The sequence below is a fragment of the Tachypleus tridentatus genome, chromosome 13 (assembly GCF_004210375.1).
Source record: "Tachypleus tridentatus isolate NWPU-2018 chromosome 13, ASM421037v1, whole genome shotgun sequence".
Lineage (NCBI taxonomy): Eukaryota > Metazoa > Arthropoda > Merostomata > Xiphosura > Limulidae > Tachypleus > Tachypleus tridentatus.
The window spans coordinates 198,154,431-198,171,635 of record NC_134837.1 but is presented as its reverse complement, the minus strand read 5'-3'; the positions used below and the strand labels follow the sequence as shown (position 1 = coordinate 198,171,635).

Sequence of the window (17,205 nt, the reverse complement as noted above, 5' to 3'; positions counted from 1 at the left end):
TTTTTTTAGTTTCTTCATAAAGATGTATGCATTAATATAATTGCATTAGTTGATGAAGTGAAAAATAAATACCAGATCAGCTGATAAACTTTTATTTTTAAATCTCACTATATTTGAAAACTTACGAATGTATGCATAAGCAGAGAACATGGTAGGTATTTAGGTTTAAAATTATCTCACCCCAAGCCGAAGTTCAGCTGTAAATATAACCGGGGACGTTCAGAAATTTTCTTTCTCTTCGCCTCACTCACGATTAGAACATCTTTGTAGGCTTAATATTTAAAATTACGTTGATAGGAGAAGAAGAAAAAAAAATTGAACGGCGTCGGGGATGAGATAATGGTTCACTGGGGAGAGGAAGTGAAGGCGAAAAATCCGAGGACAGGTATTTACAATAAGAGCACAAAATCAACAACCAATGTGGGACTCAAAGTCCTTCAGGGCGGTGGGGGATCTATAGATCCTATGCCAATATTTTAATATGTGGGGAGACTTGAGAACCTCGAGAAAACCTACTTTCACTACCTGGTTTCAGTATTACCGGATGGTTCCATGAAACGTTTGTTTGTTTGTTTTTGAATTTCGCACAAAGATACTCGAGGGCTATCTGTGCTAGCCGTCCCTAATTTAGCAGTGTAAGACTAAATGGAAGGCAACTTCGCACGCCTTAACACGCTTGGCCATGCCGGGCTCCATGAAACCGTTAACTTGATGAAGAATGAAGGAATTTAAGAATTGTAATCATCACCAAGGTTAATGTTTTTAAAATCCGTCAGAGTGAAAAGGTCACGAAGTCGATATTTTGGACATGAAGAGAAGATGTACGTGTGTTTTCCTTATAACAAAGCCACCTTGGGCTATCTGCTCAGTCCACCCAGAGACGTTTTCAAAGAAATACTTAGCTTGATTTGTTCACCAGTTCCTAGTTTTGGACGGCTTTTTTTTTCTTACCCATAATTCCTTGAATAGGCGTGTACATCTGACAAGATGGCTACTGACTTTGAAGAACCTATATCGGATCAGGAAAAGGTTAGTTGAATTATAATGAAGTTTTGATCATTGGTAAATAGTTTTTGCAGTTGTTGTAGAAGAATGTGACTTAATTTTTTTTCCTTTTTAGTCTTTCGTAGAATTATTTACTTTGAACTAGTTAAGTTAAACACAAGCTGAGACATGCACTACTATCTGTAGTGTACTGTCACGTAGACTGTTTACACGGTATTGTTACTACTAGTGTTAAACTATTCAGTGATTTCAGCTTGAAATTAATGGTAAATGGTGTAGCATATCTAGTAGATTTGCTAAGTTGTGTTTATTAATAACACATAGATGTATACAAAAGGAGCACAATGCACTTTAAATTTGATGTAATGACCGTAATGTGTATTATTATTATTATTAAATCGTAACTTCACAGCACTTACAAGTTGTAATGTAACATGCATTACTTTTTTTTTACCAAAACATATTAGAACTAGTCTAGCGAAACAGTGGTTGTCGAGATAAACTTTTATGGTTTATTATTAAAATTGTAAAAAAACCCAACATACTCAGTCTATTACATAAAAACCTAGTTTGGGATTCTAAAATTTATATTTATCTTAATTGTTTTCTTGACACTGGGTGATAGGGTAATGAGTAAGATTCAGATCCTAGATAAAACATTTCTGCTAGAATTAGTGAGCTTCACTTTTATCTTGTACAAAAGTACATTCCCCTGTAGTTCATAAACCTAAAAATTTTGTATTCTGCATGTACCATCATGTGTAAGTCTCTGTCACTTAAAAATGTCACTTGCCAGGTAAGTCCAGTGACATGTGTTGTTGGTACAAGAAAGCATGACGCTTGGGAGGTAAGTCCAGTGACATTTGTTGTTAGTTACTAGAAAGCATGACGCTTGGGAGGTAAGTCCAGTGACATGTGTTGTTAGTTACTAGAAAGCATGACGCTTGGGAGGTAAGTCCAGTGACATGTGTTGTTAGTTACTAGAAAACATGATGCTTGGGAGGTAAGTCCAGTGACAAGTGTTGTTGGTACAAGAAAGCATGTTACTCAGTAGAAGAGTCCAGTATGCTGGATTTTTACAAATAAGGTTACTTATTGTGTCTAGGTTAATAAGAAATGATTTGTGGGTTCATTATTTTTAATGGGATGTAGAGAAGGTCAAACATCAACTGTCAAATTTGGATATACATTTTCTGAAATATTTTTCAAATTATTTCTCTGAAATATAACCTTTTCATAAGACTGTAATCTTTGGTTTTGATTGCTTTTCTGTTTGAACATGTGAGTATGTAGGTGAGCCATATGTATATAAAAATTACAGTAGCATTTTATTTTTATTGGTGTTGGTCTTGGATTAGAATTTTCACGAATGTACTATTTGTAGGAACAAACTGTGTTGAGGGTATAAATCAGGACTGTTTCAAAGGTATGGAAATAGAAGTATACATATAGTTCTTTTTGGATTAGATGAATGAATGAATTGCTTAGCAAGATTCAAAGCTTAACTGAAAACTTATCAGGAATACAATAGGACAAGATGTGAGGTGTTGGATCTGTAGAACTTAAGGAGTAAGTATATTTCAGGGTAAGAGGGACTAGTGTAAGGAGCTCAGAGTATACAAACTAAAGGCAGACAAAACTAGTCTTACATGGTGGTGAGGAAATATGGGAATTTGTTAATAAGTAAATCTTCTTAAAAATACTGTTTTAACCCAAGTAGTAGGTGATGCTTCTTAAAGACAAATGCATATAGCAACTTGGCATTATTCACACTGTCTTATTCATCTGCTGTAAAACTGAATTTACATTCATCTTGGCTATTAATTTACACTGTCACTATATGAAAGCTAGGAATCTAGTTTTAAAAAAATTGGAAAGGTATGTGTGAGACAACTGACTGATAATGTTAAAATTAATGACAAGGAATTTTTTCATGGTTTTGAAGGTAAGCAAAATGTTACAATAGGGAATTAAACCTTAGAAGATATTAATGGAAGTATTTTTGTTGAAAGACTTTTAAGAGACAAAATCTTTAAATGTTTTCCCCCATTTGTGCTTGTGAAGACATTGTTAATACTCCTGACCCTGAGTATTCTGTGGTAAATATTGCTTTTTAGACCAGAATTGTATAGATATATTAATTCCCTTTTGGTAAGTAGAGACTAAAAAATTTAAATATTTGAAGCACCAGAACTAAGCAGTTTTAAAAGTCAAAGATCAGATGTGCATGCCTCTCTATTCAGTTTTCTGTAGGTTAATAAACAGTGAGCTGGTACCTGGAAACTGCAGAAGTTACTGTTATTGTTTAAAGGGTTGGTAAAGAGTTGTCTTACACCAGTTAGTCCTCTTTCTAAAGTTTGAATAATTAGTCTGATAAAAGAAGCTTTTGCAATATTATTTATGGTGACACGATATCTTGAAAGAAATAGTAACTCTCTTGTTCTGTACTATACATGACTAGGCCATCAATGGTAATATTGGCCAGTTTAATTATGACACATCAAGAAATCCTAAGAATTGTTTATTAATATAAAGAAGAGTAAATTGACATAAACACTAGGTGAGTGACATTCACGTGCTGAATATTAAATCTAGTCCATCAGTGGTAGTTTAAAACCTACATGATAATGCTTGCAGTACAGTAATAAAAAACAACTAATTCACACCTAGTTAGCTGTTAAGTACTTGTATACTTCTGCTCAATAGCTAAGAAAATGGTATTGTAAGGTAGGTGTTGGGGTAAAACAAATTAATTAGGTTTTAGGTGGCTGGATGAGAGAAGGAACAGTTGAACTGTAATACCTAGTTAACTGCATAAGTGACAAAGATTTTGAAATCAAAGAATGGGTTAAACAGTTGCCAAGTTTTTTTATATTTTTATCTTAGGAGGATGATCAACTAGTATATTTCAACATATAAAGCTTTCTGTCAGGATTCTTGTTACTAATGGAGTGTCTGAGGTGTAAGTGCTTGTGTCTTTGTCCTGTCTTATTTACATTAATGATGTTGATAGGGATATAATTAGTGAAGTCTACTGATGAATAGAGCTGGAAAATGGTTGGAATTCAGTAATCACATAATTACATTTAATTAGCTTTGCTGTTGAAACACTTGTGGTTAACCAATCACATTGTTATTCAGAAATTCTAAGTTAAGCAGCTGGAAAAGCTCAAAGTGTAGAAGCCTGTTTGATGACCTGTTCTGTCTTTTAATTGAGTGGCTCATCCACCATTGTGCCAAGATACTTTTCTTCATTTGTACTGTTGAGTGGGTTGTCATCTGTACTAAATATATTATCATAGTTTGAATTACACGTGTAGTACCTACAACAGCCATTCAAATTATAACTTAAATGGATTACCTTGCACTTATTATAATTACAGGTCACTTACCAAAGTTTTGTCCAACTTATCAAACCATTCAATCATTGTGAACTATCTCCAAAACCTCAGTACAGCTAGAACCATATGATGTTGCCTGCTAATTGTAATAATTTATTTAGGATGTTATCTATGTTAACAATGTAAATAGAAAATCGTGGTACTTGTACACTAATCCTTGAGATACTATTATTAACAAGGATTCATTTTGATTGATCTCCACTAATAACAACTATTTTTCTTCTCTCATCTAGTCACTCTAACTATAATCCAGCTTTTTAGTCTTTTTATACTCCATACTGATGTCTGTTTTAGACTAATCTTTTGTCTAGTAACTTATTCACAGCTTTCTGAGTACACCAAGTCCAAACCCTTTCTATCATTCAGAAAGATAATAGATTTGTAAAGCAAGGTTTCTATTTGATGAATTCATGTTAACTTTAATTTACAATATCAGTTTTATTTTATTGGGCTCTCCACAGTTTTGCCAACCACAGAAGCAAAATTCACTGGCCTATAATTTGTAACACAACACTTATCATGCCCTTTAAAAATAGGAGTAACATGAACAAATCTCCAGTCCTCAGGCATCTGCCCACTGTCTGTTGACTTACCAGAAATAAAACATAGAGGCTTATGTGTATCTGATCTCTGACCTTTATTGAGATACCGGGATAACCTTTTTTTGTTTCATGTACTTTTATCATTATTCTCTCAATGTCTCCCATAGAATGCTAAAGGTCAGGAATATTACTCGGTTGTTTTTTGTATAAACATAAGAGAATAAAACATTTAAATGTTCAACTATCTCAGAATTTTCAAATGACCCCATTCCCATTTGAACATGTTTAATACATTCGAAAATATCTTTGCTATTAATTTTAATGTTATGAGCCAACTGTTTCTTAATAACCCTTTACTGAGGCTTGACTGTTGATTTGTTTTGAGAAAATTATCTCTTTTTTTTACTTGTGACCAGTATGTCTTTGAATACACCATAAAATTCCACTGGCTTCATTACTTACAACAGAACACTTTCTTGATGGGTTGAATGAATTATCTGCTACTATTCCAAGAGATGTGCTATTGAGTGGATCTTCATCTATATTTGAAGTGATTCAAATTATTATAATCAAAATGTATTATACACTTAAAGGTCATTTGGTAAATAAGAGCAAAGAGCCAGCACTGACCCTTAGCAAAATATAGTTCATGCATGTCAGATCACTAGGTCAGTTAAAGTAAGATTACAAGATTATCTAGGGAATGGATAAGATAAAGCTTTTGTTTCCTTTATGATATATCTTGGACATGAGTTCAGATTTGGAAAATACAGACTAGGTTTTGGTTATGACACTTTTATTTTTGCGAACATGACAATTAGAGTATGAAATTACTAGTTATCAATGGTAGTGGAAACTAGTTATTTACGAGAACTTAAAAGGAGGATCTATACTTTCCCAATCAGTAAATCTTGAACAAGGGGCAAGGGGTTAGTAAGGTTTTCTATTATTATTAAAGGGATGGTTGGGAGGGACAAAATAATATATTATTTCACATTATATCTGTAGATTATCTAACAATATCTAGGAATGTAAGCATTCTACATACAATGATATTATTAGGGCAAGTACAGTTTTAGTACATTATGAACAGTGTTAAGTGTACACTTTAAAATATAACTATTATGGTGTTGCCCATTCATGCTTTCTTTGCTATGTTTATGAGCAAATTACTCTCCAATTACCACAGCAAAAAATAAACTGATGGGTGCTGTAATGTTTCATTACTTATCTGAAACTCAAAACCAATAGATCTTGAGAAGTGTACAAGGGAATATTATTTCTTTATGGCATAATATTTGAAACTCATGTAGCACGTACTGATGGAATTGAAAAGTTACAATATAACCAACAGACATTAACTAGAAAGAATGCTTAGTGTTCCCCCAAAGCTACCAAACTAATGCTGATTTTGAGAAGTAAGAAAAGGGGAATCAAAAATATTTTTAGGCTTACAATTTTCTATGTAAAAACTGTTAAATGTGATTTGTTGTATGACAGTAATATTAAATCCTTGCCCAGGTTTGAAAGTTTATTAATTGGGTAAGTACTGTTAAATATTTGCCCAAGATTGAATGTTTATTGATTCTGGAAGGGTAATATTAAATCCTTGTCCAGTGTTAGACTTACTGGTAGGATGGCTACTATCAACTCTTTGCCCAAGGCTGAAGGTTAACTGGCTGGAAAGATGCAGTTAAATATGTACTTGAGGTTGAAGAGTTATCAGTTGTTTTTTTATGAATAATATAAACATTAGCTGTAAAAGTTCATAATAGTGAGTTTAATTATTAGTTCTGTTTCATTATTTATAATCCTTATTCTTAAGTCATTTCATTTAATGTTAAACACTTGCAATCATAGATAGTGTGGACAATATCAACACATTGGTTAAGTTAAAGAAGGGATATTCAGTGAACATTGGAAGTAATTAAGAAAACATATGCTACTCTATAGAAAGTTTTAACAGTAAAGTTTTGAACTAAGTACTTGAAATAAATTACACATATGCATGCCACTTAATGACTGTACATAGAAACCTTTCTTAGATACTTTTATGTATGACATTGAAATTTATTGACTTTTTTATGGTTACTTGAAGTAGTGAATAGAGAAATAGCTTGTGTAATGAACCAAAATAAAAGAGTATGGTATTAATTGTTTAGCCTTCACTGTAATACTAATGAAAGAAACCATTCTTATTCAAAGTGGAACATCACAATTTTCTTTAGTGAAATAAGAGTTTAAGAACCTTTTATTTGTACTGTATGTATGTATGTGTGTGTTATGAAATAAGTATTGTTCAAACCCAAGAGGGTATTTAAAGAACACAAAGCTAGCATAGTATATATAAACTACACTAGAAACATGAACAACTAAACTTGTTTCAAGACTGTTTTGTATCACTGTTTAAGTAATACCATTTGTGGGCTTGCTATAGTAATTTAAATAATGATGAAAAGAACCTATAATTAACTATTTATTTACCGTACGTAAAGTTAAATACTGTTAACACAATAGGCTGAACCTATGGTCATCATTTGATGGTTGTTTGTTTTTTTTTGCACCTCCTGTTACCACTGATTTTAAGGCAAAAGCTGAGAATTCAGAAAGTACTATTTCTATTGAATCTGAAAAATTCAAGAGACATAATAAATGAATTCCTATTCTTGATAACTCAGTGCTTATTGTAAACATTTTGAGGCAAAGATATAGTGTACCAATAGAATGATAAACTTGTTGAGAACTCTTGTGGCACATAAGATCTGTTAAGTAGTTTAAAATAATTATGGGATAGTTATGATATTTTAAAATTCTCGCATAAAACACAGACTTGTTCATTTTAACATTTCCTTTGAAGTTAGTCAATTTTTATTTTTTTTTACTTATGAACTTAGAAAGTGACATGTATTTTGTAATGTGAGTTTGTATGTTTCAGTTTTTCTAACAACCATAAATGCAACTATGTGCAACACATTCTAACAAAATTCTTCAACCAATAAAATTCTTGCTTCCTGTATTGCTTTCTGAAACAGCTGTTAGAACAGGTTTTGAAACATAGAATCCTTTCAGTACAATTTTTATTTATTTTTCAAGGGATAACAAAATGCCATTTGGTCCATCCACAGTGGGATATCCTGTTTTCTGCCTCTACATTACTCTAAACTGTATACAGAACTCTTTTTCTCACATCTAAGCTTGACCTAAAATTCTCATCCAGTCTGTTCTTAAACTCCTGCAATATTTCAGCTTCTATCACATGTGAACGAAACTATTTTCTGTCAGTGTGTAATTTTTTAATGTTTATTTTTGCACATCATTCTTGAATAGGGAAAATATTTTTAAATGTACTTAAGATATCTTTGGGTCCAGAGTTTAAGTTTATCTTAAGTTGCCCTCAGCAATACCAAATTTGCTTATTTTTGCTCTTGGTTTGTTGCACGAAGTCCTTTTATTTATTTATTTTTAACAACAGAGGTTGATTTGATAAAGTATCATTTTATGATTGAGTGGAGCTACAGGGATTTTTTTTCTTCCTTCCCTATCTACAACCCTTTTGGAAACTAATTTGTTGCAGTAATCTTGTTATCAAGAAAATTGCTTTACTTGTTTATTATAAAATCTGAAAAATTTACCACATAGAAAACATGCACATTAGGCTAACATTCACATGGATTAAAAATACAACAGGACTCTGAGAACTGCAAGTGCAAGGCAGACAACAAAACTAAGTTGTTAACACATAGACATGACTAATGGCCATATCTCTAGTTGGTTGACCAGCCTTTGAATGCTTGAAAAATTATTAAATGTTTCATTTGTCAAGAACAGTGATCTTTTTAATAAAATGTGCCAGTATACAACTCAGCACAAATAACAGCTCTATGACCCTGTCACTAGATAGTGCATTGCTGGAAGTTATGAATGTCAATGAATCCTTATATGCCCATGTGTATTCCACATTATTTGTTCTCTTTAAAACTGAAAGGTGCTTTTGTGTTTGTATTTCATAGTAAATTAATATTATCTTATTCATCAGAAATCCACTGTAGAACCAGTTCAGTTTTTCATTAAAAATTTAATAAAATAATAAATTTTTGTGGACCATTGGTTTTAATCATTAGCCTATTAGAGAATTTGCTGTGGTTTTTCTACCTGTAAATTAAAAACAAGGGTTTTCCTAGAGTAAATTAATATTGTCTTATTCATCAGAAATCCACTGTAGAACCAGTTCAGTTTTTCATTAAAAATTTAATAAAATAATAAATTTTTGTGGACCATTGGTTTTAATCATTAGCCTATTAGAGAATTTGCTGTGGTTTTTCTACCTGTAAATTAAAAACAAGGGTTTTCCTAGAGTTGATACTGGCAGAATATAATTTTATTTTATGGACACTGTAAAAACTAGTTGAACTGTTTGAAATAACTACTACTATAAGTAGTAAGTAATAGAGCATCCTTACAATATTACTGTGTTACTTCTGTTATTTATACATAGTGTCTTGAAGTCCGCAAAGGCCTCTACCAAAAACATCGTGTTACATGCTACAACATGTTCTTTTGTATAAATTTAAACAAAGCATGGGGAAATTAATTCCAATATGGTACTAATCTCCACACACAAAATCAGCTTCAGTGCTGCCCTCTATGCAGGACTTTCTTATATGCATGCCTCAAGCCTTCTGCTTCCCCCTTTTGAAATTGAAAGATTCCAATGTGTGTTTCATGCAAATCGTCTTGCTTCACCATTTTGCCAATAGTAACATAAGATACTCTTATGATGCATGTGACTCCCTCTATACTCTTATACCAAACTATCACTTTGAAGTTTGGCAAAGACATAAATACCAAAGTAAAGTGGGAAGGAGGGACAGGTTTTAAAGGGATTTTAAAATTTATATGTTAGGACTACAGACAGGTGAAGTGTGCTACTAAAGTGACAACATGTTAGCAATAAAGATACATGAAGTATGTTACTGAAGTGAGATGTTAGGAAAATAGACAGGTGAAGTGTGTTACTGAACTGACATATTATGACTGAAGACAAGGGAAGCTGTTAGAAATGATATAATCAAGCTTGATCCAATATTTTAATATTCATTAATATTTTCCAGTAAAGTTTGTCTGTTACAAATTCTATCACTCCACAGCTCAGTTACACCATTTATATTTGTTTGTATGCTACAAGTTCTGACAATACATTACTGATACTGACTCCATTTGTTCATATAGATAGTTTATCCAGGCTCATAATGATTTGAGATATGTGTATTAAATAATGTTTCTTCACTATATAGAGAGGGTAGTTCCATGTTTTCATGATGGAACTGAAAGTTACTTACCACTTCACTTATAATCATGTGTATCTGTTTCTGTTGCAGTCTTTTATTTCTGTTTATTTCATTTGGTTTGCTTGTTGAATTGGGAGAATTGTGACTATTTAATATGTAACTTTTATCTAGTTATCTTTTGTGACCATTTGAGCTGAAACAAATGTCCAAATAAGAATCCATTTTAAGAAATATTTAAACCAATGTTTTATATTTGTATAATTAGGCGTTAGTGTGTTATATTTTTGAGGACTTTTCTCATGTTGTAAATATCCTGTACATTAACTTGATCCTCAGTTACAAGACACAACCACTTGCAGTGACAACCTGTCTTCATAATACCACATAACATCATAATTAACAAAGTCAACTCAAGTTCAGTATTCACTACAGAATGTAATATTTATAACTTGTAATCTTACCTTCATGATGTTTTGCATATTCGTTGGATTTTGATAATTTTCTCCGAGATGTTCTCGTTTTTCCCCTTTCAATATAGTGAGCATTTTAAGGATAATGAATTTTGGGAAATTAGAATCAAATGAACAACTTTCAGTAAAACATCTCGGATCATGTGAAAGAAACAAATATTTACATGATGTTAATGGTGGTAACTGTTTCCAACAAGTTTAAAAGAAAATTATGAATTAGGGATGAGTGTGATATTGCCATATTCACAGGATCATTTTCAGCATGATCTTTATAATTTATAATGTATGTAATTTTGATGATGGAGTCAGAACTAAATACAACTTAGTATCTTGAAACACGTACTTGTACAGAGTCTGTAAATGCTATCTTGGATATTGTTCTTGGTTTCAATTTGCAATAAAACAAGATGCAAAGAATGTATAGAAAAGATGTTTGATGTCTTTATTGTGGAATATTCAAATATAGGTAATGAATATTCAACTAGTAAAATGCACTGTTTATTTTGGCTCTAATGATGGTTTTGTTAGTGAATAAATAGTTTATGTAGATGTACTTATGTACATGAAGTTGTTTTACAGTTTTAAATGCTAGCTTGAAAAATATAAGAGTAGAAGGGTTTGTTCTGTAAATAGTTTTATATTTTGTGTCAGAACCTTTTTAATACAGTTTTACAAAAGTTCTAAGTTTCATCAAAAAAAGCATGAAAATTGCTACATCTGTATAATAAGCAACTGAGTTATTCATACATCATGTGGACTACTATATTTTGAATGTTCTTCCTAGGTTCAAATTGTTTCTGATTTCTTACTACATGCACCACCTGGAGAATTTAATGAAGTTTTCAATGGTAAGTTTAATGAACATCCAGTGTGTTTTATTGAATATTGAATGCACAGTGTATTCACTTTAATAATGAACGTCCAGTGTGTTTTATTTTATAAGGAACATTCAGAGTGTTTTCTTCAATAATGGATGTCCAGTGTGTTTTTTCAATAACAGATGTATCGTGCATGTATCAAGGTTGTAATTTGTGAAAAATTAAGGTTTGGTTAACCTCTGAAAGACTACATTTATGGTTTTAAAAAGATTTGATATGTTATTTATGTAGCTATTGTGTTAATTTTAAGTATGTTCCTACACATAGTAACACTTATTGTCACTAGTTTGAATTGTCTTGATTGTAACTTTACAATATAATATTTATTGTTTCTGCTGATCGTAGGGATCTAACAAAGGGTTTGTTAGAAACATATTCCTGAATGAAGGTTTGAACCTTCAGTACTACTGTATTTTTAAAATTTACTGATGACAAGACAATAACTACTATTTTATATTTTATTGAAAACCCTTTTATATGTAATCAATGTGGTTGAAATAAATCATTAACATGTATTTTAAAAATGCATTGCATAGAACATTAATCATTTTTTACATGAAATGTAAAACAAGTTGTTAATAATTGTTTGATGCTACGTGAGATACTCGTATAGTTTATCTGTTGACAGTAAGCTTGCATTGCAAGAACACTGTAAAATTAGTGAAAGGAACTGCAATTAACTCAAGCAAACCGTTTATTTTACTTACTATTCCAAGCAGCTTAACAGTCAGTCATTTTAACATAAAGTTCTTGATTAATTAACATACCTAATAAACATGTTAACAAACTAACAACAGAAAAGAATAACACAAACAGTAAATAAATATAGTCTTTCAAATGTAACAAAAAGTTAAGAGTATAATATTTTGACTAACATTTTTAATTAATTAAAACTCATGCTGAGGGAGCTATAGAGTTACATTGGAGCTCCCTTTTTAACATTAAAATTAATAGTGTTAACATATGTATTATGTTTGAAAATTGTATTCTTCCGTAACATTTCTCTTATGTCTTGTATTCTAGTCATTAGGTATACTTTAGTGAAGCGAGACAGCTGGTAACTGTACCATAATTGTCTGTTTCACTGTGTGTAAGTAGCTGCTACATAAAGTATTTTGTTGGTGTGTAACATTACTAGAAGAGAACTAATACACATACATCTCAATTATAATTTCAGATGTCCGACTTCTTCTGAATAACGACTCTATACTGAAAGAACAAGCATTTGGGTAAGTTTTTCAAACACTGAGTAAGTAATGAATCGTACAAATATATAAACAGTTGTGCTACCAGTTCTGGAATACTTTTTTTGGATCTATGGTAATAACAAATGAATAGATGAAAGACTTTATGGTAATGTGCCGATTTTGTTTTGTTAAATTCACATTAAGTATGGTATTGTGAGAAGTATTTCTCTGTTTGAAACTACTTTATTTGAGTAAATGTTATATCTGTTAATGACAAGTAGATGTTTAATCACTATATGATGCATAAAGTTTTCCTCTTGAACTTAAGAACAGTTTGATGTAAGCCAGTTAGTACATTTAAGAGACATACAATGGTTTGTGTGTGACCTTGTTTTGTTTTAGAACTAACACAGAATTTTGAAATGTTTTGTGCAGTGGGTTTTGTGCAGATTTGTATAATTTAATTGTTTTGATCATATCTACAACACACATATCAAGTTTACATTAATAGTAGAATACAAATATAAAACTGTGATAACAGCAGGGCTTAAAATTTTGATGTGTTATCCTTTAAACTTGGGATGAAGTACTGATGTTTTCTCTGCTAGTGTTCAGTCAGTTACAGATAAAAAGTATTAAAACATCCTTAACTCTGAAGGTGTTAAATGCCTAAAGTAATAAAGCAGGACTAAGTAACCTTTCAAACAATACTTTGCATGCTGTAACTTAGCTAGCTTGAAAAATTTTGGTATTGAACAAAATGTTTTGTCACTAGTAGGACACAACAAACAAGGTTTATTGAAATGCTATTTATACACTTCTTATGGAAATGTGTTCTTTACACGTAGTAATAATGTAGTTTAAACTGTCATCATTCTTACTGTGATGTCATATTTTACTGTTATAACACCAGTTGTTAAGTCACATATTAGTGTCGTCTTATTGGGACGACACATATTGCCATTATAACACCAGTTATTTGTCATTGCTATGTCTGTTAAAGAGTTTTCTGTTATTATTGGTTGCATTTTTTATTTCAGTGCATTTGCTCAATATAACAAAGACCAACTTACCCCAGTGAGAATAGATGGTTCCAAATACACAGTAAGTACATATGCAAATGTTATTGTAAAGTGTTTACAATACAACAATCCAGTGATAATAGATGGCTCCAAATACACAGTAAGTACATATGCAAATGTTATTGTAAAGAGTTTACAAATACAACAATCCAGTGAGAATGGAATAGGTGGTTCCAAATACCCAGTAAGTACATATGCAAACATTATTGTGAAGTGTTTACAAATACAACAATCCAGTGAGAATAGATGGTTCCAAATACCCAGTAAATACATATGCAAATGTTATTGTATAAAGTGTTTACAAATACAACAATCCAGTGAGAATGGAATATATGGTTCCAAATACCCAGTAAGTACATATGCAAACGTTATTGTAAAGTGTTTACAAATATATCAACATTAAGCTTAGCTAAATGTTAAGGGAATGGAACCCATAATGCTTGTATGCACCAAGAAAGAGGAAATCTCAGAGATAGGAATATTTTAAAATTATAATGATGAGTTTTTATTAATTATTTAAAGACTGTCAGGAAATAAAGATTTGTTTGATCTTCTAAAGATAAACTATACTCCAAAAACAGCATGCAGTGACCTTCTGTTTACAGGAACAAAACATAAACCAGTTAAAAATTATACAAACTTCATCTTGTTCAACTATAAAGAGATGGAACATAATTATCTTATGCCTGAAAGTGGGAAGTATTGTTCTTAGAAAAATTTAAATAACTTAATGTTTATTTAATGTTATTTATTAAGAATATTTGTAGGGGAACATTTCTTCTTAATGGTATTGTGCTATTAAAAAACAACAAAAAAAACTAGCTTCCAGCTTGCTAAATACTACAATTTTTTTTGTTTTATTTGTAATAGCAACTATGTATTTAAAAGATAGTTAAGAACAGTCATTAGTTTCTTATGGTGTCAGTCATAGCAAGTTAATGTTAATTCTTCAAATATGTTGTTTAATACAAGATGTATTTGCATAAAATCTGTCAAATTGAGTAATTTGTCTTATATATGGGTGCATATAAAGATAAGTGTTAGGTTCAGGAGATAAAAATTTTATTTTTTTCTCATAAATGCCCAAAGATGGCCAAAAAATGCTTGAATGAATGTCAGAATATCAGTTTCAAGGACTTGAAAGTACTAAAGTGAATCTGTTTCTCCTTTCCTTGGTTATAATACAGTTTTAGGGAGTTGTGCATTAAAGCAGTGTGAAGGGTAATATGTTAAGAGTAATAAACATAATGGCCAGGTGGGTTAAGGTATTGAACTCGTAATCTGAGGGTTGCAAGTTTGATTCCCCATCGCATCAAACATGCTCGCCCTTTCAGCCGTGGGAGCATTATAATGTGACGGTCAATACCACTATTTGTTGGTAAAAAGAGTAGTCCAAGAGTCGGCAGTGGATGGTGATGAGTAGCTGCCTTCCCTCTAGTCTTACACTGCTACATTTGGGATGGCTAACTCAGATAGCCCTCGTGTAGTTTTGTGCAAAATTCAAAAACAAAATAAATAAATAAACATAGCTCTTTTTTTGAATACTAATTTTGTTGTTTCTTTTTTTCAGATATTTCAGAATAACATTATATTTTCATCATCCTTTTCACCCACTGCACCCTAATATCAGACATGGGTTAGAAAGAATTGTCAATGACTTCCGACATCCCATTAAGAATTGTTCTTAGATTTATAATGATTCTTTGAAGATTATTAGTAACTTTCAATAGTAGTTTAAAAACTGTTAATTTAGTGTTTTTATCCACACAGTATTTCTCCAAGTTTAGTTGAAAATATAATGTATCCATGATTTTTAGTGCATGAGAAGCTATAAAGAAATGTAAAATGAGATAATAGTAGAAACATTTTTTTTTTTAAATGTGGGCAAGTATTTTATTGCCAAAGATAATTTTTCTGTTGACACTTGAGAAGTCTTTTCTCATACGAGTATCATTACGAAATAGGCTAAGTTAATATAGTATATGTTTCAAGTTACAGTTTACTTACGAAGTTATAGATGAAGAGTCAGTAAATAAATTTTGTATTTCCAACTGTAAATTCCAAAAACACCGTAAGGATATTAAATGTTTTACACAACATTCATATGAGTGATTATAATGCTGACCCTCAAAGAGTCACAATAACTAGATTAGACCAGTATGCTCCATTTATGTTTAATGTAATCACCAAGATGATAATCCACATTTGTTTTGATATGCTTTTAGGTTTTAGTTACAGAATACAATGACTTAGGAAACAGTTGCTTCCTTGACCCTCGAAGTCAACAGTCATTTAAGTATGATCATTTAAAAAAAGAACCTACACAGTTTCAGCCTCATGAAACTGAGCAAATAGCAGAATCCTGGCGGTCAGTACTAGAGGATGCATGGACTCGGTATACAGAAGACCACTACAGGCACGGAAATTGTTCTGTCTTTGGTCATGAACAGGATGGCAACATCAGTCTAACTGCTTGTATTGAGGACCATAACTTTCAGCCTAAAAACTATTGGTAAAGTTATATTCTGTTTGTATTAACTCATTTTTTGTTTATTGACATTGAAACCAATAAGTTTTTCTACTATTATAATAATACATTTATTTTACTTGAAATGTAAGTGAAATCAATAAGGGCATTGTGTAACGGTTGCATAAAAGAATTATGTGCCACTGACTTATCAGTATGCTCAAGGGGTTATATCTAAAATTAGGGTTAATCCCTGTGGCAAACATGTACCCATTGTACCATCTATAAGAATAGGTTCACTGGTATTTTTTTCTTTTGGCTTGGCTTATTTAAGTATTATAGATTAAACATTTTTGACCACCTTAAAACATTCAGTAAAAAGTTCATTTTAAAAAACATGTTAGTGTTTATGCTATAAGAAGGGAATGTTAGGTTTACCATATCCAGCAAATGCATCTTGTAAACTCATTTTCTTAAATTTGCAGAATAACACTATAGTAGATTAACATTTGGCTGAAGAGACAGTGGTGCTATTTGTAGAAAGTGAGATGGTATTTGGAGATCATTCAGTTAAAACATAAAGAGGATTTGTATCTCAGAATAGCTGGTATGGGTATTAACACTTATTGATAAGGAGAGAGCATTGTTTTGACCTTCCTAGGTCATCTTCAGGTTAATAAAGAGAGAGTTTGAAAGTGACTGTTGCCAGACAAGTGTAGTGCAGATGAGAGTATGAGCGGGTATGGGATTGTAAGAGGCATTGTAAGTAGATGTTAGGTTATTAATTAGTATAGGTATAAAGGTGTTCCTTTATATTAGTTTAATTTTGGTTTTAGTTACTGTATAAGTAGGGCTTCTTTGATTTTGCATTTGTTTCTCTACTTA

At 31.5% G+C, this 17,205-nt stretch overlaps 1 protein-coding gene across 4 annotated transcripts in view; it reads left to right on the top strand.

Moving 5' to 3' along the window:
* The first annotated feature begins 670 nt into the window (after nt 1–670).
* LOC143239999 (F-actin-capping protein subunit alpha-like) overlaps nt 671–17,205 on the top strand; it is a 29,864-nt gene continuing 13,329 nt past the window's right edge. Inside the window, exons 1-5 of one of the 4 annotated variants that reach the window (XM_076481744.1) lie at nt 671–1,029; nt 11,491–11,554; nt 12,762–12,813; nt 13,812–13,875; nt 16,079–16,365. In XM_076481744.1, the coding sequence (XP_076337859.1) occupies nt 988–1,029; nt 11,491–11,554; nt 12,762–12,813; nt 13,812–13,875; nt 16,079–16,365 (509 nt within the window). In that variant the 5' untranslated portion in view covers nt 671–987. Of the gene's footprint in view, nt 1,030–11,490; nt 11,555–12,761; nt 12,814–13,811; nt 13,954–16,078; nt 16,366–17,205 lie in introns of all 4 variants that reach the window. The other 3 variants (XM_076481746.1, XM_076481743.1, XM_076481747.1) reach the window with 3 other exon arrangements.